General features: G+C 38.5%; 1 protein-coding gene across 1 annotated transcript in view; it reads right to left on the minus strand.

Moving 5' to 3' along the window:
* Nucleotides 1-3,326, minus strand: part of LOC137653228 (uncharacterized) — a 6,621-nt gene extending 3,295 nt beyond the window's left edge. Inside the window, exons 1-2 of the mRNA XM_068386594.1 lie at nt 3,025-3,326; nt 395-527 (exon numbers count right to left, since the gene is read on the minus strand). Coding sequence (XP_068242695.1) covers nt 395-527; nt 3,025-3,117 — 226 coding nt within the window. The 5' untranslated portion in view covers nt 3,118-3,326. The remainder of the gene's footprint in view (nt 1-394; nt 528-3,024) is intronic.
* Nucleotides 3,327-24,521: the final 21,195 nt, after the last annotated feature.

Genomic DNA, 24,521 nt, shown 5'->3' on the forward strand with positions numbered 1-24,521 from the left:
CTAAATATTGCATGAAGGGCAACAGTTATTAGTTCACCTGATCGGGCTTATCCCAAAAACAACATTAACATCAAATTTAGCCATTTCTAGCCAACTGCAAGGTAAAGGCCTTCTGAGATTTGTCCATTTTCATCACAGCGCTGGCCAGCGCGCACTGGTGATAGCAGGGTTGCTCACAGCAAGGAAACTTAGTAGGGATGGCCCTGACTAGCACAGCTTTGCTGATCATGGTGACACACAAACCCTTTCACCAAGTTAAGGTATCCCCACTCAGAAAGGGGCTTATCACATATACCTATCCAAATGTGCACAAGCTGCCTATTCTAACAAGGAGAGTGGCGGCTTGGCGCTTTAAGCACAGTAAAGACGAAAGAAATATTGTTTCTTAACTCACCAACAATGCAGAATGCAGAACAATTCACTTTGGAACAGTGCGTGGAGCAGTATATCAAGTCTGAAGTGGCCAGATGGGAGGGCAGGTGATTTGTCGAAGAGTTACATGAAAGTGAAGTCTTCGGCAGGATGCTCTGCAGAATTCGAAGAAGAGAGGATCCTTAAGAATTTGAGTTTCAAAATGCAAAGTTCTGTGGGATTCTGGGTTATAAAACATAGGGATCCGAGATGAATGCTGGTTATAAAACAAGGATCCATAATGAATGTGGGGTTAAAAATATGCGAAGATCATTGAGAAATGCTGGTTATAAAACAAGGATCCATAAATAATGTGGGGTTAAAAACGCGAGGATCATTAAGGAATTCTAGTTTTAAAACACGGATCTATAAGGAATGTGGGGTTAAAAACGCGAGAATAATTGAGGATACTGGTTTTAAAACAAGGATCTATAAGGAATGTGGGTTAAAAACGTGGGGATCAGTGAGGAATTTGAGTTTCTAAATATGAGGACCCATGAAGAATGTGTTTCAGAATTGTGACAGGTAATGCATGAGAATGGGGTCCTTGGCGGGCAACTATACAGAATTTAAAGGAGATAGTGCCCATGAGCAATGTAGTCTCCAAAACATGAAGATCCAGGAAGGAAGTTAGCTTAAAAAATGAGAATTCAAGAAACCAGGGTTTAAAAATTTAAGGGTCAATGAAAATATGAATTTAAAAAAGTAAAAAACCATGAGGTCAAAACGTAAGAAACCATAATAAATGTGGATTTTCAGAAGGAAGGATCCATTACGAAAGTTTAAAAAAATGAAAATCTTCGTTTCAAAAAGTAACAATATATGAGAGTCTGCTGGTTTCAAAATGTATGGAGCCTTGAAAAATGTGAGTTTTCAAAATAACGAAGAGCCACAAGAAATTAAAGTTTCCGAATGTATGGATCAATGAACTTGGGATTCATAAACGGTGAATTAATTACGAATGTGGGTTTCAAAATGTAAGGAATGTGAGAACTAAGGGTTTCAAAAAGATACCAGGCGATTAAAGAAGTTTGGTGATTTCAAATCTTAACGAAAACAAATCTATTCATTTTGATGACTTCTGAACCAAAAGTTACACACTTTTTTGAAGGCTTCATAAAAAAAAAAATGAGAAAAAAGGCTAAAAATACATGAGATATAATAAAAGAAATGTCATGTAAGTACATATACAAATGTTTTAGTAATTTACGTTAAAATCATTAAAAAAAAAAAAAAAAAGGAAAAATATTTTGTGTTCTAGAGCCCTTAAAGTCATTGTCTATAGCTAAACAAAAAGCTCTTAACCATATGAGGAGTTATATCAACGAAATTTATTCAATATAAAAATATGACATTCAACAAAAATCATCAATATTCAGAAAGTAATGATAAAATACTTATATAGAATATTAAACACTGGCGTGGGTGATGCGAGGCTACTTCTTACAATAAATTTCCAGAAGAATATTTGCTATCAAATATTTGGGATACTTTTTACTGTAAGAAATTATATCACTGTTTAGGCATGCAGTTAATTCTAATAGTCAGGCCTTCTCCATCATGAGACTCAATACTACAGCTGTGACCAAGTTGTGGAATGGTCTTCCTTATCAGGTAGTTGAATGTTTTTATGTTGAAAAAGCCGACAAGTCTTTTTATAGTCTATATATGCATTATCTGTTTTAATTTTGTTAATGTTTTTTAAAAACCTTATTTTAATTTTTCGTTACTTCTTATATCGTTTATTTATTTCCTTGTTTCCTTTCCACACTGGGCTATTTTTCCCTGTTGGAGCCCTTGGGCTTACAGCATCTTGCTTTTCCAACCAGGGTTGTAGCTGGCTAATAATAATAATAATAATAATAATAATAATAATAATAATAATAATAATAATAATAATAATAATAATATGCGTATACAATTTCTCATTATGTACTCTCCTCCACACTATATTGAAGGAACACTACTTAAAGCGGGCCTTAGTCTCCTTATACCTTTGCAATTTAACGTTGTCTTATTTCTAATTTCACATATCTATACTTAATTTCTAACAAATATTCTCGCATGTGTTTCGTGTTGAAAACCTTGAAATCCAAAGCATGAAGATCTTCACAGGTGGGCGGGGTTCAAACTCTAATCGGATAGTAAACCAAAGTTGGTTCCGAGCCAATGCGATAAGATTTTTTTTTTTAAACATTCTCATGAAGATAAGCATAATAATAAAAAACTATTGTTTCAGATATGTTATTTGGTGTGCAAGATGACTGTATAATATGTGTATGTGTGTTTGTAGTGTTTTTGTACATACTGCATACTCAAACACACATATATAATGTATATATGTACAAATGTATGCATGCATAAATATACATATATAAATGAATGCATGCATGCATAAATATACATATATAAATGAATGCATGCATGCATAAATATACATTTATAAATGAATGCATGTATGCATAAATATACATATATAAATAAATGGATGCATACATACATTTACATTGTGTAAAGCATATAAATGTAAAGCCTTTACAACATCCTATCAATCATCAAAATAACATAATCTAAACTATCTCAAATCACAAAAGAACAGTAATGTCTACATACCCTCTGGTATCCACGAGAGATGATAACACCCTCGCCAGGGGAAATCCAGCAGATAACTAATGCCCCCAGTGCTATGTAATTCCAGTAATCCATGCCTCTCGGGTCACTCCCAGGTCAAAAGTATGCCTACCAGCTAGCCAGGTCGATTCAAGAAGAACTGTAACAGGTACCCAGTTGGATACAGCAGCAATCTCTTTGTAAGATCGCCTATAACACCATTTGTGAAGGTGATCTGTCAGCGCATGCGCAGTGTTTGGATAGGCTGGAATATTTTTTTCTGTTTGATGGTATCGTGGCAACTGAGAGTAATTTATTTTCTTCGACGTTTCCTCATAATGAAATTGAGATTCCTTAGCTATTTTCTCGAAGGGTAGTTTGGATGGGTTAAGGATTTGTCTTGTTTAATGTTATTAATTAGCAATTAGATAATGGAGCCAGTTTAGTAGGACGAATTTCAACGCTTAAATTATACCGGAGTAGTCAACAATACAAGATATATTTCAAAATTCAGACGATTCACTGCATGATGTAGTGGTGATAATTATATGGCATTTAAGTAATTTTAAGTGTTTTTTCTAAGAAATTAAATTAAGAATATACAGTTTCAAAGCATGTCAAACTAGTCATATTGCTTTAGAAAAATATTCGAACATACAAGGCTTAGTATTACTTGTATAACGTAGGATATACGAACATACCCCATAACAGAAAAGTAACACAATGAATAGATAAAAGAAAATAAATTGCGATATGAAAAACATTTCGAAAAATAGTCTAAATGAGATTAAAAAACACAATCTTTTCGAAAGAAAAACATCGTAATTGTAAACGAACTTCAAGCAATTGTTTATCGACCATCAAGGGTCATTGTATCAGCTCAGTTGACACTTAAATGGCTCCTTCCTTCTCGAACACTGAGGTCAAGTCCGAATTTATCAAGAGGATGAAGATCTATGAAATGATTTGTCACCTTTGTCAATTCGAGCTCGTGACCTTAGAAGCTCATTTGATGACTATCGACCATTATAATGAAGATGATACTAATACTAGTAATAATAATAATAATAATAAAAAAAAAAAAAAATAATAATGATGATGATAATGATAATGATAATAATAATAATAATAATAATAATAATAATAATGATAATGATAATGATAATGATAATAATAATAATAATAATAATAATAATAATTATAATGATAATAATAATATTAATAATAATAATTTTTCACCAATAATGATAACAGTTGTTTGATAATCCCCTTATATAATTTAGTAGATTAAGTATCTGGTTATATATATAAATCAATAATTGAATATATATATATATATATATATATATATATATATATATATAATGTATATATATATATATATATATATATGTAATGTATATATACATATATTTCCGGTCACGCTAGCTCACCACGGACCTTGGGTACGAAGAGGTTGTACTTGTGTGTATGTGTGCAAATCTATCTAAATATTTAGCCGTCGTTTGTGACGTCCGTTTTTGCAGTAATGATGATACTAATTACAACAATGAAAATTAATAACTGCTAGTGTTGACAGTAATATACTGAAATTTATCACTCTCAGTCAATAAATATAATTATGATAATTATTATTGGGCTTTTCATCCAGTAAACACTCGGTCTTATTCGGCAAAGGTAAAATGATTATGTTTTTCCTTTGCAAAAATTTCAGTAACAAAATTTAGATAAATTTTAGAATCTCGTTTAAGTTAATTAAGGATCTTGAATTTATTTAATTTCTTTTTTTAATGGAATTTATGAAATTACATGATACAGAAAACTGCACAGGAGTTGCATAACGTTGAAAAATTCTTGACAGTTATTAGCAAAAATATGAAACAATCCATTATGAAATTTGTGTTATTCATACAGGTCTCTTTCGTCTTCACACACACATACACACACACACACACTTATATATATATATATATATATATATATATATATATATATATATATATATATTATATATATATATATAGCTTATATATATATATATATATATATATATATATATATATATATATATATATATATATGTGTGTGTGTGTGTGTATATATATACAGATAAATATTATTTGTATATACATATATATATATATATATATATATATATATATATATATATAGAGAGAGAGAGAGAGAGAGAGAGAGAGAGAGAGAGAGAGAGAGAGAGAGAGAGAGAGAGAGAGAGAGAGAGAGAGTGTGTATGTATTCATGTGTACTTCAACAAACGTTCTTATCCCTTCATAAGAAGACAACGTAAGAAGGGTACAACCTTCTGGTTTCTCGCCCAGACTGGTACACATTCGAAGCTGGCTGAACTATAGTCAATTCTTTTTAGTGAGGCAGATTTGCAACGACTCGCATGGGTGCTCTTTTTGCTCGGAAAAGTGTCCTGTTCGCTGATTGGTTGGACGAGATAATTCTAACCAATCAGATAGCAGGAAACTTTCCTGAGCTAAAATTGCATTGCTGCGGGTCAGTGCAAATGCGCCTCATCAAAAAAAAAAAAAAAAAAAAAAAAAAAAAAAAATTGAGTATGGGTACCGGTAGCCCGGGAACGATCATCGTACTACCAAACGTGACCCATGTTTCGCACCATTCAAAGAACCCCCGAATGGTAATTATACCTACAGAAGGTCATAAATACCTAGATACTTTTCCAGACACCTAACTAGGCAATGAGCATGATACATGCCAAATCAATACCTCTCTATCATTGTCAATTTTGGCTTCGCCGAGTGATTAGTAGTACTATTTTGGCCATAGCTCATCACCCCCCAGAAAGGGGTGGCCACAGCCGATCACCCGGAAATGAGGGTATGGCCGTAGACGATCACCCAAGGTCACAGAGGGTATGGCCGTAGACGATCACCCAAGGTCACAGAGGCTTACTGCTGACGGAAGTGTAGTATTTTTAAAGAGTTTTGTTTACAAACATTGCTTTGAAGGACGTTCGTAGCCCTCACCCGGAAAAGATGGTATGGCCGTAGACGATCACCCAAGGTCACAGAGGCTTACTGTTGACGGAAGTGTAGTATTTTTAAAGAGTTTTGTTTACAAACATTGCTTTGAAGGACGTTTGTTTCGACAGTAGGTCGGTGTTGATGGAAGGGGAGTATTATTTTTGTTTACAAACATAGAGTTGAAGGTCGTAGGGTTCGTAATGGCATACGTACGGGAACTATTAACCCTTTAATGACCAAATAGCCCAAACGGGATCTTTAAAACAGCTACTTTTGGGTAGTCGTGGTGAACATGTTTATGCTTGTCTGAAATTGACTCTTTGGCAACTCATACAGACACTCCTCTGCTCTTCGAATCAGCCAATCAGAACCCGCCTGTCCTTCTCGCCAAGTCTGTAGCTCCTTCCAAAGACACCTCACCTGTGCTCAAGTCGGAAAAGTGACAAAACGCGTCGCAGTAACGTCCACATATCCCCCCCCCTGACCTCCATAATCATGGTAAGTACACAGTGACTGTAGGATAGTGAAGCCTAGTGATATGCTTACCTTTTGATGTGGGTTTCAAGGGCTGTAGTGTTACTGACGTGTCGTAGTGACTATCGGAAAAAGTATAGATCCCATATGGGCTACCTCGGTCGAGTTTAGGCGGACCACGCTCATCCCATATGGGATCTATTGGACCTTAACGGTTCTACCGGGCACTACTTTACGTCGCACATCATTTTTGAAATTTTTTTCTAGTGATTGTCTTAGACATTTGTGAATAGTTTTTAACAATATTTATAGAATTAATAGTGATTATTTAGAGATGTTAGGCTCATGTGCATACAAATTATTACCTTACAAGGTATTGAATGATACGTTCTTGTTAGGAAAAGTTATATTTTTTTTTATTACATGATTTTATTTTTTTTTCTTGCAGTTTCCTGGCCATATCTTTTATGGGCATCGCAACGCTGCATTGGAGACTCAGGATCATACACCATGGGTTGCCCCTAATGATGCTGAAGGAAGTGATGTCAACCTGAGCCCTTTGGATGTCGACAGTGATGACGACGACCCTACGTACGTTCCTGACGAAGGCCTTACTCAGGAGGATGGGTTTGACCCTCCCAATGCTAGAGGTTAGTATGAGACATCCTTAGAGAGAGAGAGAGAGAGAGAGAGAGAGAGAGAGAGAAGAGAGAGAGAGGAAGAGAGAGAGAGGAGAGAGAGAGAGAGAGAGAGATATTTGTTTAATTTTCTTTTTTAAAAGTCTCGTTGTTACAATAGTTGCTCTTTAAATTTATTTTCATTGTGTTGCTCTTTAACTTTTTGTAAACAATGGGTATTTTTAACACCTATTTGTGTACTTGCATACTCACTGACATACATATGCACACATATGCATACTCACTGACATACAGATGCACACACATGCATACTCAATGACATACACATGCATAGTCACTGACATACACATGCACACACATGCATGCACACAACCCAGCACACATGATTCATTTACTGTTTCATTAATGTTACTTTATTCTTGTTTCAGCTCGCAGGGTCAATGTTGTTGTCCTTCTGGAGATGCCTGTGGAAGAGGAAGTTGAAGGTGAAGGTGAGGTTAACCCTAAGAGGCCTCGTGTTGTTGAATGGAAGAAGGACGACATTCACATCCAGCCCCTACCGGACTTCATTCATCCACAGCCAGACTTCTTGAGGGAACCTTACGAGGACTTCCGACTGGATATCTCAAATTGGCTTAGAAGTTTCAAGACATCAAACTTCAAGATTACTAGGAATTCTCTTGGCACCAGGGATGTCACTTTGCCCAAAAGGGGCCAACGGGCAGTTGTGCCAAGTGTAGAGTCACGCCAGGATGCCCCTACCCTACACATGCCAAAGCATGTCACCATGAGGCAGACCTGCAAGTTCTGTTCAACTGCAGGCCACATCCACAGGTCTCGCTGGATGTGTGAGGAGTGCAAGGTGGCCCTTTGCCTCACTGAAAATCGAAATTGTTTTGCTTTATTCCATAAGATTTCTAATTAATTTTTTTGCTCTTTTTCAATAGATTTTAAAGTAAGTTTTATGATGTTTCTATTTTATCAATTATGAGTAAGGTTTAATATATTTTTTGCATTTTCATAGTATTTTTGTATTTTTATAGTATTTTTGTATTTATTGAATATTGTATTTTCTTGTATTTGTAACGTATTTCTTATTTAATTAAATTGTTAAGCCATATATGTGTTTCTGTTATACATTAGAACTATAAAAAAACTATCTGTTATACATTGGAACTATAAAAAAACTGTTGGGCGAAACTTCAAAATCTGTGCCGTTATGGTCCAATAGATCCCATATGGGATGAGCGTGGTCCGCCTAAACTCGCCCAAGGTACCCAAATGGGATACTTCATTGCATGCCATTATTTCGGTAATTTGGAAAATTTTTTAAAAGTACACATGAATAAAAAGGTCTTGTATTTTCTAATACTACAACATACTAAAAGGAATTTTTAAAGTTTCCCATAAAACCTAGGGTGGACCTTAAAGGGTTAAAGGGAAATTGTTTACGGAAGTAGAGTATGATTTTAAGTTTTTTGTTTACAAACATTGAGTTGAAGACCGTACGGTAGTGTGTCACTATTAAAGGGAATTTGTTTACAAAACATTGAGGACGTAACCATTTGTTATTATCAAGCAACTCTTCGTAATGACGTACGTACGTACGTGTTTATACGTACCAGGAACTGTGGCACTGTTTAGAAAACCTTGAGAACGTATTCATAGTGGGCTACTATTAAAGGGAATTTGTTTACAAATATTGAGGGTGAAATCGTAGTATAGTTGATAGGGGTAAAACATGCCCAGACAGTCTCTACACCTGAGGCCCCCGTTCGCTACCTGTTGATAGGCCTACACTTGTCATCGTCTACAGTAATACTGAGTCATCTTACCATCCATTACGCTGTCCCACCTGGGCTATTTGTAAGGATTAATTTTTTGTAATGATAAAACATGCCCAGACAGTCTCTACACCCGAGTCAAAGGGCTAAGCCGTGATGGGGCTAAGCACCTGTTCCAACTTGCCCCAGACGTGTAATCTTAAACTTAGGCAAAGCTCTCTCTCTCTACAGAGAAGGTGTAATAAAACACATAGTACTTAATATTTGTTTATTAATAATAATAATAATAATAATAATAATAATAATAATAATAATAATAATAATAATAATAATAATAATAATAATAATAAAACAAAAGCAAAATATTTTGGGATGGGGTCTAAGATGAGTTCATACACACACACCAAAATACGTGGGAGGATAATAAAAGAAACACATACTACTTAATATAAGTTTATTATTAGGAAACATTTCAGTAAAATAACCATACAGGATATTTTGAAAATAGATAACTAAAGCGGATCGGCTTTATTTACGTCGTTTTAGCAACTCACAAATCTCCATTGATAATTCTGGCTTGGTGTGACGCCAGATATACATACATGGACGACTGTTAAGATGTAAAAGATAATAAAGTAATACAGTGACATCATTTCCTTTAAATTGAATGGTGATAAATGTTCCCTCAGTTACCTAATGGCGCCACACACCCCTACAATATTTGGAAATCATACTCATCGGGGTCGGGGAAACTGATTCCCGCGAATTTCATTTGAGGGATATTGTTACTCTCACCCCTTTTTTTAAAGGGACGAGTATTTTCCTTGGGGGTTTTGCATACCCCTTTCGATTTTTTCTTCTTCTGGCTCTCCTCCTCTGCTTCCATTTCACAGGCTTTCTTCTTCCTACTCTCCCGCACCGCTTCCATTTCACAGGCCTTCTTCTTCTTCGCGTTCTCCGCCTCCTCTTCCATTTCGAGGGCTTTGGCCACCGCTTGGGAATCCGAGAGAGTCTCTCCACGCTCCAGGGTCACGTCCCCGGAACAAGTCGCGTTAGCAGCTCCCACCGCACCCGTGGAGATATCAACACCCGTTGATGACGGCGTCTCCTCTATCCGCGTTATTAAAAACACGGGTGTATCGTTGTGGCGTCCCTCTTCTTCTTCCCGTCTCTTAATTGCTATTGATAAAAATTCTTCGTAGAAGAGCTCTCTACGAAGAATTCCTTCCCTAGCATTCTCTAGGAGTTGTAAGGTAGACTCGTGATCATTGAAGGTTGTGATGAGTTTATCCTTGACTGGCGAAGGTAGCATGCTTAGTTGGGGTCTCACTATATAGGTACCCAACTGCCCCAGCATCTCCTTAGCAGCACCCCTTCCTTCCTGTAAGTGTTCTAGAAGGTCCCTCCTCACCTTCCGGACATTTTCCAGGTTTTGTCGAATTCCTGCTTCATCCAGCAATGGAGTAAACACACCTATGGGAATAAACATTGAAATATAAGTTTTGGAAATATAATCAAGGGTCACACACACACACACACACACACACACACACACACACACACACACACACACACACACACACACACCACGTGGGTGGATAATATAAGAAACGTTGTACTTAATATTTGCTTATTTTAAGGGACTTCTAAACTTTCAATGAAAATACTTTGAAAAACTTACACTTTTGGAAGGTGGTAATCTCCTCATCCAGGAGATGGGCGTCGTTCTTGTAGGAATATTCCATAGTAGAGGGCGAAGGACGAATTTAGTACACTCACGACGACAGACGCGCGTTTGCGCCCAAGGCATAGGTTGGGCCGTATATATAGTACGCACGCACGCGTAAACGCACACACGCACACCCAGGCCTACAGTTTTAAGGACTCACCCTCCGATACGCCTACGGTTTAAACGTCCACCTCCCGTCACTGCTTCCCTCGGGGGGGACCCAACTTCACCAGTTTGGTGTGTGCGCTTCCTCTGCGACGTTACGCCCAGCAGTCGGCGTTCGTGATTTACACTATGGAAAATTCCTCGCCAGGTATAATATACAGTATCCTTATCAGTGAAATTTCGAAAATATTTATGCTGTGAATATTGTGATTATGTTAAGTGTCGGTGAAATAGCGATTACTTTTGTGATTGTGTTAAGTGTCGTGAAAAAGTAATTACTTTTCTTTCTTTCTTTTTAGAGAAAAGTGGTACGAAAAGGAAACGTGAAAAGAGCGAGTCTCACCTCCCTATCAAAAAAAGAAAGAAACACTACGCAAGTAAGTACTGTTTAATATAAAAATGTAATGTTTAGTACCTTTATCTTTTTTTTTTAAATATTCAACCCCAGGATTATTGTGAGTTTAGTCTGAAAGGAAGGAGATTAAGTAGAATAAGATCTGGGATAGAGATTCGGGAGTTTCCTTTTGCGTATTGATATTCATTACGTGTTACAATTTGGCTTTACAATGTGTGCTTTAAAGTTGCCTTACACCTTTCAAAAAAAAACTATAACAGTAGCATTTCTCTCTCGTTCCAGTTCTTACGCCGGGAGGGGAATTACCTGAAAATACATCGTCTCATCACTCAATTTCGAGTGGAGGAGAATTACCTGGAAAAACACTAGCACCACAGCATGCAATTGCTACAACCTCAACAGGAGAAGTTTCACGCGGCCAACCTCCCATACCTGGGGGATCTCCCTCGACACCTACCACAGGACACGCGCTCACCCTCATCAATAGAGAGTCAGCCTTCAATTACCTGTACGTTGTTGAAGAATTCACAGTCCACTCAGTAGGTGACCCAACCTTATTTATGGTAATTTGTAGGGATGATATTAGTGTAAGATTAAATAAATACTTTAAAAACAAAACATTTACAGCCAAGATTGTGGGACTTTTGAACTCCTGTATGACCAAACTAAGCTTTCAAAAATTGGGGGAAACGGAAAACGAACCCGTGGCGCTTTGGCTCCCAGCGACGATTATTAACGCTGGTGAAATCAATAAGCTCTTGGATAAATGGGAAACTTTTATAGAAAATAAATTCCCACAAATAAGCAGTGAATTAAGGGGGAGTGGGTGGACAGTTGAAGACGTCAAGAGTTTTAAACTCTTTTATCACCGCCAAGCTGTAATGGCTGGAATGGGTGCTTACATTTTTCCTAAGAAAGAAGTCCGCGGAAGTCATGCGGTTTTTAATCCCTCTGGAATTGGGAATTCCTGCCTAATTCAGTGTCTGGCTGCCTACTTTATCGCTAAACAACAGGCATCACCCCACTGGGGAAATATTTCCCGCACTGTAAATAGTATTCAACGTTGCTCGGAATACGTTGATTTCACCCGTATCACCTTCCCCATCCAATGGGAAGACATTTCACGCCTCGAGTCGGCAAATCGTATCTCCATTTACGTTTACGAAATGGAAAGATCCGCGGACGGAAGGTATCTGCTTCAATTGTCGAGGCGTGGAATGAAAAAATTTCCAAACATAGTCCCTCTTCTCCTCTTAGATGGGGAACATACATGCCTCATTAAGGATTTTCATTCCTTCGTGAAATCCTTTGCCCGGGTAAGATCTCCCGACCCTCGGTACTTTTGCCATAACTGCCTATCGCAGCATTCATCAACCTCTAAGCAAGAACACCATGAAGCCAGTTGTGAACTTGCTGTAACATTGAATTTTCCCCCCGTCGGAAGCACAGTAAAGTTTAGAAATCAGCATAAGACGCAAAAGTTTTCCTATATTTGCGTCTTTGATATGGAATCGGCTTTAGAGAAATCTCCCGGTGCGTATGGTGTAGAGGCAATACATAAATCAATAGCGTACTGCTACATCATTTTCGATTGCAGCGGTCAAAGAGTAGCTTCTAGTTATTATTGCGGAAACGATTGCGTTGACAAGTTTCTAGCCGATCTTAATGCTTGTTGGGAGACAATAAAAAAACGGTGGCGAACTTTCCCCATTCATATGACAGAGGAGGATGAGAGAGCATTCCTTAAGCAGGACGTATGCCAATTGTGCAAGTCACCATTCAAAGACGGGAGCGATAAACATAGACATCATGACCACGCCAGTCCTAATAACAATTTTATTGGGGCGTACTGTAGGCGGTGTAATTTATCATGCCGCGAACAAAAAACACATCTCCCTGTTTTTGCCCACAATTCGAGTTATGACTTAGGCCTCATCCTCAAGGATCTTAAAGATAAAGTCCAAATCAAAATCATGACGAAACAAGGACTAAAAATTCAGCGAATGTCTGTTGGGAATTTATTTTTTCTCGACTCTCTAGCCTTTCTAGGGTCTTCTTTGGATAGTTTAGCTTCTGAATATTTTAGGGATGGAAGGAAAGCACGATTAACGGAGGAAATGTTAAGCGGGATAAAGAATGAGGAACGTAGGGCTGAAATTATTCGGGGTAAATTACCTTTCTGCTATGACTATATAGACAATCTTTCAAAACTCGGGGAAAGGCAGTTACCCCCTCAATCAGCATTTTACAACAGGCTAAAGGGGTGTGATCTATCGGATGAGGAGTATAAACGCGCCCAGCGTGTTTGGACTATTGCCAAATGCCAAACTTTGAAAGATTTTCTCCTCCTATACCTCATTGTAGACACTAGCCTTTTAGGGGATATCCTCATTTGGTGGCGTGATATTCTTTATAGTAAGTATGGTCTTGATTTACCACACTATGTTTCACTTCCATCATACGCTTTCGACAGCTTTCTTAAAATGAGTAACATTGAGTTGGATCACGTCTATGACGAGGAATTGTATAATCTCGTCAGGCACAATGTGAGGGGGGGATTCACTTCCGTTGTGCGTCAGTCATTCACAGCCAACAACCGTGAAATAAATTCTTCTTTTAATCCGGACCAGCACCAAAGCTCTTACATTCTATATTTGGATTTCAACTCTCTATACGCAACAGTCATGACTAGAAACCTCCCCTCCGGTGGGATTCGTAAACTTTCCCATGAAGAAAAAGATATGTTTTTAGGAAGGGGTATTGAAAATGCTATCACAAATGAGGACAAGGGATACTGGCTCCTCGTCACTACAAAAGTACCTTCGGAAGAAGTTGCTAGAGCGACGGATGAACTCCCCCTATGCTTATCTCATGAAGAAGTAGCCTTTAGAAATCTATCTCCCTATTGTAAAAACGTGCTAGAGAAGGAAGGAGGACAGATGGGTGTAAAGTGCAAAAAACTTATGGCCACCCACCGTAGTAAAAAGGAGTATCTTATTTCCCTCCCCCTCCTACAGCTGTATATGGACTTAGGTCTGGAACTGGAAGCTGTTCATTCAATCTATGAATTCAGTCAAAGTGCTTACATGAACGATTTCATCAAAACTAACATCGAAGCGAGGACAGCGGCCACCTCATCAACAGAGAAAAAAGCTTTTAAGGCTATGAGTAACTGCGTCTTTGGGAAGACTTTACTGAACCCTTTGAAATACGCTGAAAAAAGTCGGGTTGTTACGAAGCCCGCGGTTTACTTAAAAGAGGCCCGTAACCCGCGGCTAAAATCATCCATTCGTTTGAGTGAAGACCGTGTTATCTGCACTTCTACCCTTCCGCAGGTTGCCATCAATATGCCTAATTATATAGGATTTGCCATTCTGGAAGCGGCCAAATTTGATCTCTATTATTTCTTTTATAAAATACTCAAGCGTAAGTATGGTGATAAAGCCAAACTCATTTACACTGACACAGATAGTTTCATTTTTGCTCTGGAAGTTCCCGACCTTAACTCGGAGTTTGCTCAAGAACCCCTGAAATCGTATATGGATTTTTCCAACTTCGATGAAGACCACCCTCTTTTTAATAATGAAAGAAAAGGCGAGTTGGGGCTTTTAAAATCGGAAACTGGTAGTACATTAATAGCAGAGGTGAAAGCGTTGAAACCTAAAATGTATTCTCTGTTACTAGCCAACCAGGAGCAGATTAACAGGGTAAAAGGTATTCCTCGCCACCTGCATTCTCGTATGAAGCATGAACAGTATTCCCAAATCCTGGAAGATCATCGGGTCAATTACGTCGCGGTACGTACAATTAGAAATGTTCAGGGGCAGATGAGTACCACCAAAGTAGAAAAGAAGTGTCTTTCAGCCTTTGACTCAAAACGTTTCCACGTAAGTCAATATAATTCTTACGCATACGGTCATCCGGATATTGTAGAGGAGGAGGATGAGCAAGTAGCGGGGGAGGTCCCCACCAACAACCCTCTCCCCAAATTAGTGCTACCGTCTTATTCTCCACCAGACCCACTTCCTCGCGTATATCAAAATTTGTGGAAAAAGAGAGAAGAAAAGGTTGGTGAGTACTTTCCTCTACCCGAAGGAAATCCATCTACATTGGGGTGAAAGGGTAAAACACGCTTCTCTCTCTCTCTCTCTCTCTCTCTCTCTCTCTCTCTCTCTCTCTCTCTCTCTCTCTCTCTCGCTACTTTCTTCCTACTGATGGAAATTCCACCGTAATGACGTAGAAGGGAAGGCACGGAAGGAATTTCGAAGAAAAAATAACACCTCATCGTATATAATTGCTAAGTTCGCTTTTCCCTTTGTAAATGTACTGTCAAGCGGGTTGCTACTTTTTATTAATGGGGGTATTCATTCCGCCGTACTTATATCATTGCATTTGGAGTAAAGGCGCAGTTAAATGCGGGATCTGTTAAAATGTACAAGTGTTTTAAAGAAGATGACTTGGACATTTTTAGGGAGCCGGCGCGTATTATTGTGTCGGGCTTCTCCAACTCGGGAAAATCTTTCTTGGTTGAACAACTTATATTAAAGTATGAAAGTAAGTTTACGCACATTGTTATGTGTGGTGTGGATAGCCATACTTTGAAAACCCATCCAACAATTGGGGCAAAACTCTCCCTCTACGCCAATATCGTAGACCCGATGAGTGAGATAGATACGGAAGCTGGGGTCTACTCGATATTATACATCCTCGATGATGTTTTTCTCGAGGCTGTCCATGACAAAATTGTTGTAGACGTCTTTACTAAGGGACGACATAAAAATATCTCTGTTATTTTTATTACGCAAAATATGTTTTACGGTGGTAAATACGCCAGGAATATAAGTATAAATGCCTCGCATATGCTTTTGCTGAGAACTAGGGATATGTCTCAAGTTGAGTTATTAGGAAGGCAAATATTCGGTTCGTCTTTATCGAAAAAATTTGTGAATGTCTATAAAAAGGCTGTTATGGCTAAACCCTTTTCCCATTTGCTGGTAGATTTAAGTTTAAATACTCCTAGCGAACTCCAGTTGAGAACAAATATAGCAGGGAGTTCCTCGTGTGAGGTAGTTTTTGGAGAATGGGAGACGTAAAGAGAAAGATTTTGGAAACCGTATATGAAAACTATTCACACCCATCAAGCTTGGGGGGTGTAAAATCCATCTATAAAGCCGCTAGAGCTCTGAACCCGGGAATTACCTTAAGTAATGTAAAAGACTATTTGGCGACGAAAGATGCTCATACATTGCATGCACTCACAAGAAAACACTTCCCGAGACGTCAAATGGTATCTCCAGCTCCTAGAGTTATTATCAGTTGCGATCTCGCGGATATGCGACGTTTATCTAAATTTAACAAGGGCGTAAACTATCTTCTTATTTGCATAGATATCTTCTCCCGCTACCTCAAGATTGTTCCTCTCAGAAACAAGAAAGCACAGACTCTGTTAAAAGGCTTAATATCGATCCTTTCCTTACCCGAATTTCTGGGGGTTAGTCGCCTTCTTACCGACCGCGGGTCAGAATTTTATAACAAACTTACATCTAAGTATCTGGAAGAAAAAAATATAAAACTCTACAGCGTCTCCTCTTATGAAATCAAAGCCGCCATTGCCGAGCGTGTTATACGTACGCTAAAGCAAAAGATATATAAGCATTTAACTCTGCGAAATACTCTCGTCTATGTTGACGTCCTCCCCCAACTTGTAAAAAACTATAATAGATCCCCGCACCGAGGATTGGGAGGGGGGCTGACTCCCCTCGAAGTCCATAGATATACCGACCCAGAAATCATTACGCAACAATTTCGGAAAATGTATAAAGCAAGCGTGTTTAAACCCCAACAAAATAGTAATGCACTAGACGTGGGTCAGTCTGTGCGTATTGCGAGTGAGCTCCGACGGTCTGTATTCCATCGCGGGTATAAAATACAAAATACGCTAGAAATATTCAAAATTAGAAGCGTAGACAAGAGTCAGGCCCCATTGACTTATTATCTGGAAGATCTTGCCGGTGAGAAAATTGAAGGAGTTTTTTATAGAGCGGAACTAATACCCACGGCTATACCAGAAACTTTCCCTATCGATATTATCAGAAGGAAAGTCGTGAAGGGAAAAGTCAAGTATCTCGTATCATGGAGAGGATACCCACAAAGTTTTAACTCGTGGATACATAGTAAGGATGTTGAAAGGCTAGTCGGGAAAACTCGGAAATGAAATCCCACATACACAAACATGCTGATTTTCTTCTCTTCTTAAATAACCTCCCCGCCAGAAAAAGGTCTGAATTAATTCCTTTACTGAAGAGGACCCATCTTGATTGCCTATCGGAGATCTTTTCCAACTTTTTAAAGGAAAATCTGACTCGAGATAGTAAATCAGTAGAAAAGGTGAAGAAATATAGGAATGAAATAAGGACAGTAGCCCGGAAAAAGACACCGCTTAAAGAGAAAAGAAAAATTTTATCATCACAGAGAGGGGGTGCTATACTTTCAGTACTTCTGCCTTTAGCAGCGAGTCTAATTGGGGGTTTGCTAGGAAGATGAAAGAGTATTGCCTAATACCGAGGAAGACGGCGGAAGGATTTAGTCTCCACCAAGACAGTGGGGAAAGTAGAGTTCAAAACTCTAAACAAAATGTAGAGGAGAATGGAAAGGGGGATAAGCAGCAAGGGGGGGGGAGGAGGAGATAATAGTGATTTACTACGTAATCTATTGCAAATGATACAAGCGATGAAGTCCAAGTTTGAAAGTAAGCCAAAGAAAAGAAGACGTAAAGGGGTAGGGGAAAAACTAAAACGTGAGGCCGATCCTCTCCCCCTCCCTAAACAGGTAGTGTACAGCAATCCCCCTCTCGACCATCTGATAGATATGCAACTAACACCCACCAACAGAAGGCACGCCCTTGCTTTTCTCAAGTTTTTTGAAGGACGGAATGACTTCCAGTGGGATGATAGGGGAAATTTGAGAAAACCCATCGATCGTTTAAATGTAATGGTAGTGTTAAAGAAATTGATTCAACAAGCGGGGGCTATAGAGGAAGAGGACCTGCCTTTTTATAAAATCCTGTTGGATACAGCGGGAATTCCTTATTCATATATAAAGAATGCAAAAGCTCGGCTGCAAATTTATGGAAGTAAGGTGAAAATTGGGAAAGGTAGTCGAAAACGCGAGGAAACTAAAAGAAAAGAATTAAAAGACAAACTGCGTTGGGTTCCATATTAGAAATTACAGTCTGGTGTAGATGGGTGTGCTAACATGTTACACCATCCGAAATACGTGTGCTAACATGTAGCACCACCCGTAATAGGAAACGGTAGGGGGATTGGGGTGTCTATGACTGCGGTGATGTGCGGAGATTGACGCCGCAACTTTTCAGTCTACATCAGGACCTTCTCAGAATGCAGTACTCCCCTCTCAAACTCTCCATCACATCCTTTACGGACAGGGTCCTAAAGAGGGGCGATGTCTGCTTGGTAGTGGGTGGGAATTCTATAGCCGTTGAGTCATACGGACTAGCTGGAGAGACGTATAAAGCCTACCCATACGGTGATATTGTGAGTAGTAGAAGACGTCTTTTTAATTTGTCCCGCTGCATTCGTGACGATCGACATCCCGTCGGAAGTGCCATCCTGAGGAAACCCCCGAGTTTCCCCACGGCGAGCGTACCATACGTAGCCACCCTAATTACCCAGTTCAACTATGGGTACTCATACGACAACGATAGTGATGGGAAGCTTCGATCGTATGTGGAAACTTCAAAAGATACTCATTTTGCCGTAAATCTACAAAATGATACTACCGAGGCCCGCATTTTCAACTTTAAGAGGTGTCTAAACGAACTGGAAGTATGTGCCATGGAAAAAATAAATGATAGTATAAAAATTTTCGCTGTACCTATTGGAATTGGGAGGTCTGGTCGTGCTGATTCAATATGGATGCAGTACTATTTGCCCGAGTTGGAGAATTCAGCGAGGAGGATGGCTGGAAGTGGTAAACAGCTTATTTTATTAGCCACTGAAAAATGCACGTTACCCACAGAATTGGGAAACCTGGAAAGGTTTTCACTCGCGGCGCCGAAGGATTTACCCGCTATTGTCCCTATTTGATTATTTTCAATGTTATTTTTGTATTTCACTGAAAAAAAGTTATAGGGTGTATTATTTTTCGCTTTTAAGTTTGACTAAATATACTCTCCATTCTGTGAATGAGGTGATTTTCCTTTTCTCGTATTCTTCTTTAAAAATTAGTAATAAAGTAGACCATTTTGTTTTATGTTTTGGGTGATGTAATTCTCATCTGCGAATGAGAATAATCAAGTAGGTGCATTTGAACTTTTAAGTTTGGCGTAATGTACTCATTCTGCGAATGTGTGGATTTCATTTTTCTTATATTTTGTTTCTCTCTCTTTAAAAAGAAAAAAAATATCCTGTATTTTATGTTATGTAATCCCTTTCAGCGTCAGGGAGTAATTATGTAAGTGTCTTTGAACTCTTAAGTTTGGCGTAATATACCCTTTCTGTGAATGAGGTGATTTTTTCATTTCAGATATTTTACCTGTCAAAAAAATAGTTATAAACTGTGTCATGCTGTACTTTTATCTTTGGGTTATGTCATCCCCATTCGGGGGTAATTATGTAATAGTGACTTCATTAATAAAAAGTCGTACTGTCTTTTGGTTTAAATATACCCAACACAAGTAGAATACTTTCAGTCATTTCTTAGCCACAATGGGTGGCGAAAGCCATATCGTAACACTGACCTCTCTGGGTAATAGGGATATCTTCCCTGAAAATAATGCAGGTAACTTTACAAATAAGCTTCAGAATAGTATAAATTTAGATCATAATTTGGAGCATGAAGTAGCACTCATCAATATTCATTACCCAAATGAAATATATGGCCTCGTCAGTGGTGAGGTTGATTCCGGAATAGAAATAATTATTACAAAGGTACGGATATCCATAGGGGGTGAGCCTACTATTACGTCACGTACAGAGGAAACCTACAAGCCTAGATTAAGCATTCTATCCACTGATGCTGGCTATATGGTATCCAGTATAAATGAAGACATAACATACGCTTTGAAAAACGTCCTACCGATCGAATTTTACAAGGAAAATATACCCGCGACAGGTCTATTAGAATATGACTATCAAAGAGGGAGAGTTCTACTCAAGTTCACAAAGAGACAGGAAACAAGAGAGGGAATTTATCGAAAAGGTCCCATTCAGGCCGTAAAATTAAAATTTGGAAAAAGAATTGGAGCTACTTTGGGTTTTAATACAGACAAACCATATCAAATTTTTGAAACCACCGCAGGGGAACCCATGATTAAGACGCATAATCTGCTGGCCCCTTTCCCACCCTCCCCAACATCCGGGGTAGATTTTGTTCTTGTTTATTCAGATATTGTTGAAAGATCTTATTTCGGGGGCAAGAAAGTTAATATATTAGACAGCTTTAGTATGTGGGGTAGTAAAACGAGGGGGTATCATAATTACGTGTATTACCCCTTAGGGACAAAGGAATTGGATGCAATATCAATCCGCTTGACTGATCAAGAAGGACGAGCAATACACTTTCGTGAGGATAGTAGCACTATATGCATTCTTCATATTAGACCGAAACAGAAAACAATATAAAAGCAAGTACCCAAGCACTTGGGTTTATTCTGGAGCGGGGCATCATGAGGGTTACGTTTATCCCTCCCTCTCCCGAGGAGTTCAGTATCATATTTACTAGTGACCCCATAAAACTTCAACGGGGAGGGTCTCTAGGGGATATTGAGATATTTAGAGCCCCCAGGCGTTCGCAACAGGGTGGTGGAATTTTTAGCCTATTAGCTGGGCTGGCTAAAAGAGTCGCACCCTTTGTAGCAAAAGCCGTCTTACCATCGGCCCTAGAATTTGGTCAAAATGTTATAGGTGATTTACAGCAGGGAACAAAAGATTTCAGGTCTAGTCTTAAACAAAGGGGGGTAGAAGCGCTAAAATCGACTGGGAGACGCATCGTTACTGGTCGGGGAAAGAAAAGGAAAAAAGTTAAAAGAAATGGCAAGAGAAGAGTAAATAAAAAGAAAATCCATCGTAGGAATTTAGGATATAAAGACGTGTTTAGCGCGATGTAATTTAGTTCCAGTAAATAAGTGCGTGAGCAAAGACATTAACAATGGCATCTGCTGCTCCGAGAATTGCTGGTCATGTGGGGAATGAATTACCAACATCCCATTTTACCGCTGGCGTCGTAGACAGTTTTCCGAGACCCAACCGGATGAGGATAGTAGAGACATCAGTCACTGATCGACAGACGTCTTTTATTCTCCCTACTAATCTTACCTCGGGAGGAGCTATCACTGATCGCTATCTCGAATTTCGTATCAATGGCATAGAAGGAACTCTAATTGATTTAGCGAGTCTAGCTATAGAACTTCATTTAAAAGTCACGGCCCCAGATGGAAGTGCGTTAGGTGATGCTACAGACGTTATCTTCGTCAATGCTTTGGCGAATACAATCTTTAAGTCAACCCAGGTTTATATCGGTGAAAGACTTGTAGAATCAAATCCCCATTTCAATTACTGGTCTTTTATAAAGTTATTAACTACTGCTAAATCCCACACTGTGAAAACAATTGGGCGTCTTGGTTATCTTTTCCAGGATTACAAGGGGACTTCCATTTCAAATGTACTTCCGCCTGATTATTTTACAAAATTGAACAAAATGGAAAAGGAGTGGGTGACTAAGGGAAAAAGAGAAGGACTTCATATCATTCACCCGCTTATGCTCGATGTTGCCTCAGTAGATGAATATTTGATGGATAATATCGACGTTCGTATCAAGTTGGAATTAGCTCCGAATGCGTGGTTCATTAATTCCACTGCAACTATCGAGGAATTTAAATTTAATCTCCAAGAAGCTAGACTACACGTTGATAAAGTCATCCCGAGACCACCGGCTTTACTCGCACTCCATCGAGCACTTTCGAATCCTAATAGTTCCGTGGAAACTGTCTTTAATAAAACACTTTACAGGACGTACGCATTGGCTCCTAATCAGACTCAGGCAACGTTGGATTTACCTTTCAATAAGGTCATACCTGAAAAATTATACCTGGCCATTGTTAATATGGAGAGCTTTAATGGAGTATTGAATAGAAACCCTATTTATTTCGGACATAATAATTTAAGTCATATAGGAGTAACGCTAAATGGTTCCACTTTATACGACATAAGGTCACAATTCCCAGAAAATTATTCCCATCTTTACTACGAGACATTAAAATCTTTAGGGTTAACTTATGACCACCTAATTCATTTTGATTGTTACGATCGTGGACGGACTGTAATTGCTTTCAACTTCAAACCCGAAATTGCATTAATGGATACTCTGGAGGTAGAGAAAAATGGGGACTTGCGGATTAATTTAACGTTTGATCAGCAGATTAACGAAAATAGGCTTATTTTATTGTTTGGAGAAACCCAGGGAGTTATAACTATTGATCAAAACCGGAATGTATATTGCGACGTCAGGGCGTAAGACATGAAAGTTTTCCTACGGATTCTTTCAGCATAAATACACAGCCTGTAATAAATGAACACCCATTAATGAATGGTTTCCTAAAAGAAGGTAAAAATATCCGCTGTTTTCATGAAGGATAATTTTACAGGGAGTTTTTCCTAATAATAGCAAAACGTTGTTACAGGTATTTTAGAATAAGTGTGTGTGTGTGTGTGTGTGTGTGTGTGTGTGTGTGTGTGTGTGTGTGTGTGTGTTTAAGAGGGTAGGGGGGTGTTGGGAGTCCACTGCCCCGCTTTCCATATCGTTATTTGGTGAAAATATATTAACGGGGAGGGGTAAAATGACCAAGTAGTCGTACCCCGGAAGTGGTATGGGTGAGGTGTAAGATGAATACCAGAGATATAGAATTTGCTTTGAGGAATAAACTCGGGAATGAAGCACACTTTTATGGATGCGTATCCAGTGACCATTTGGCTGGGTTCGAGATACCCTTGACGAGACCTAAGTCAATTATACTTATTGCAAATACACTTGCTTCTCACCAACATCGTAAAGTGGGTCACTGGGTTGTTTTTATTATCCAGAAGTCCCCATTTCAAAACATCATCTTTTACGACCCTTTAGGTATGCGGCCTGAAGAACATTCGACGTATTTCACCGAATTTTTACGAAGACATTCCACCATGAAGTGCTTTGCCAATGTTATGCGAGTGCAAAATTACAATTCGTCTCTGTGCGCGTTCCACTGCTTATATTTCACCCACAGTGTAACTTTAAACGGGGTGTGTGGAGCCATTAGGAAACTGAGGGAACATTTATCACCATCCAATTTAAAGGAAAATGATGTCACTGTATTACTTTATTATCTTTTACATCTTAACAGTCGTCCATGTATGTATATCTGGCGTCACACCAAGCCAGAATTATCAATGGAGATTTGTGAGTTGCTAAAACGACGTAAATAAAGCCGATCCGCTTTAGTTATCTATTTTCAAAATATCCTGTATGGTTATTTTACTGAAATGTTTCCTAATAATAAACTTATATTAAGTAGTATGTGTTTCTTTTATTATCCTCCCACGTATTTTGGTGTGTGTGTATGAACTCATCTTAGACCCCATCCCAAAATATTTTGCTTTTGTTTTATTATTATTATTATTATTATTATTATTATTATTATTATTATTATTATTATTATTATTATTATTATTATTATTATTATTAATAAACAAATATTAAGTACTATGTGTTTTATTACACCTTCTCTGTAGAGAGAGAGAGCTTTGCCTAAGTTTAAGATTACACGTCTGGGGCAAGTTGGAACAGGTGCTTAGCCCCATCACGGCTTAGCCCTTTGACTCGGGTGTAGAGACTGTCTGGGCATGTTTTATCATTACAAAAAATTAATCCTTACAAATAGCCCAGGTGGGACAGCGTAATGGATGGTAAGATGACTCAGTATTACTGTAGACGATGACAAGTGTAGGCCTATCAACAGGTAGCGAACGGGGGCCTCAGGTGTAGAGACTGTCTGGGCATGTTTTACCCCTATCAACTATACTACGATTTCACCCTCAATATTTGTAAACAAATTCCCTTTAATAGTAGCCCACTATGAATACGTTCTCAAGGTTTTCTAAACAGTGCCACAGTTCCTGGTACGTATAAACACGTACGTACGTACGTCATTACGAAGAGTTGCTTGATAATAACAAATGGTTACGTCCTCAATGTTTTGTAAACAAATTCCCTTTAATAGTGACACACTACCGTACGGTCTTCAACTCAATGTTTGTAAACAAAAAACTTAAAATCATACTCTACTTCCGT

The sequence above is a fragment of the Palaemon carinicauda genome, chromosome 14 (assembly GCF_036898095.1).
Source record: "Palaemon carinicauda isolate YSFRI2023 chromosome 14, ASM3689809v2, whole genome shotgun sequence".
In the NCBI taxonomy this organism is placed as follows: Eukaryota; Metazoa; Arthropoda; class Malacostraca; order Decapoda; family Palaemonidae; genus Palaemon; species Palaemon carinicauda.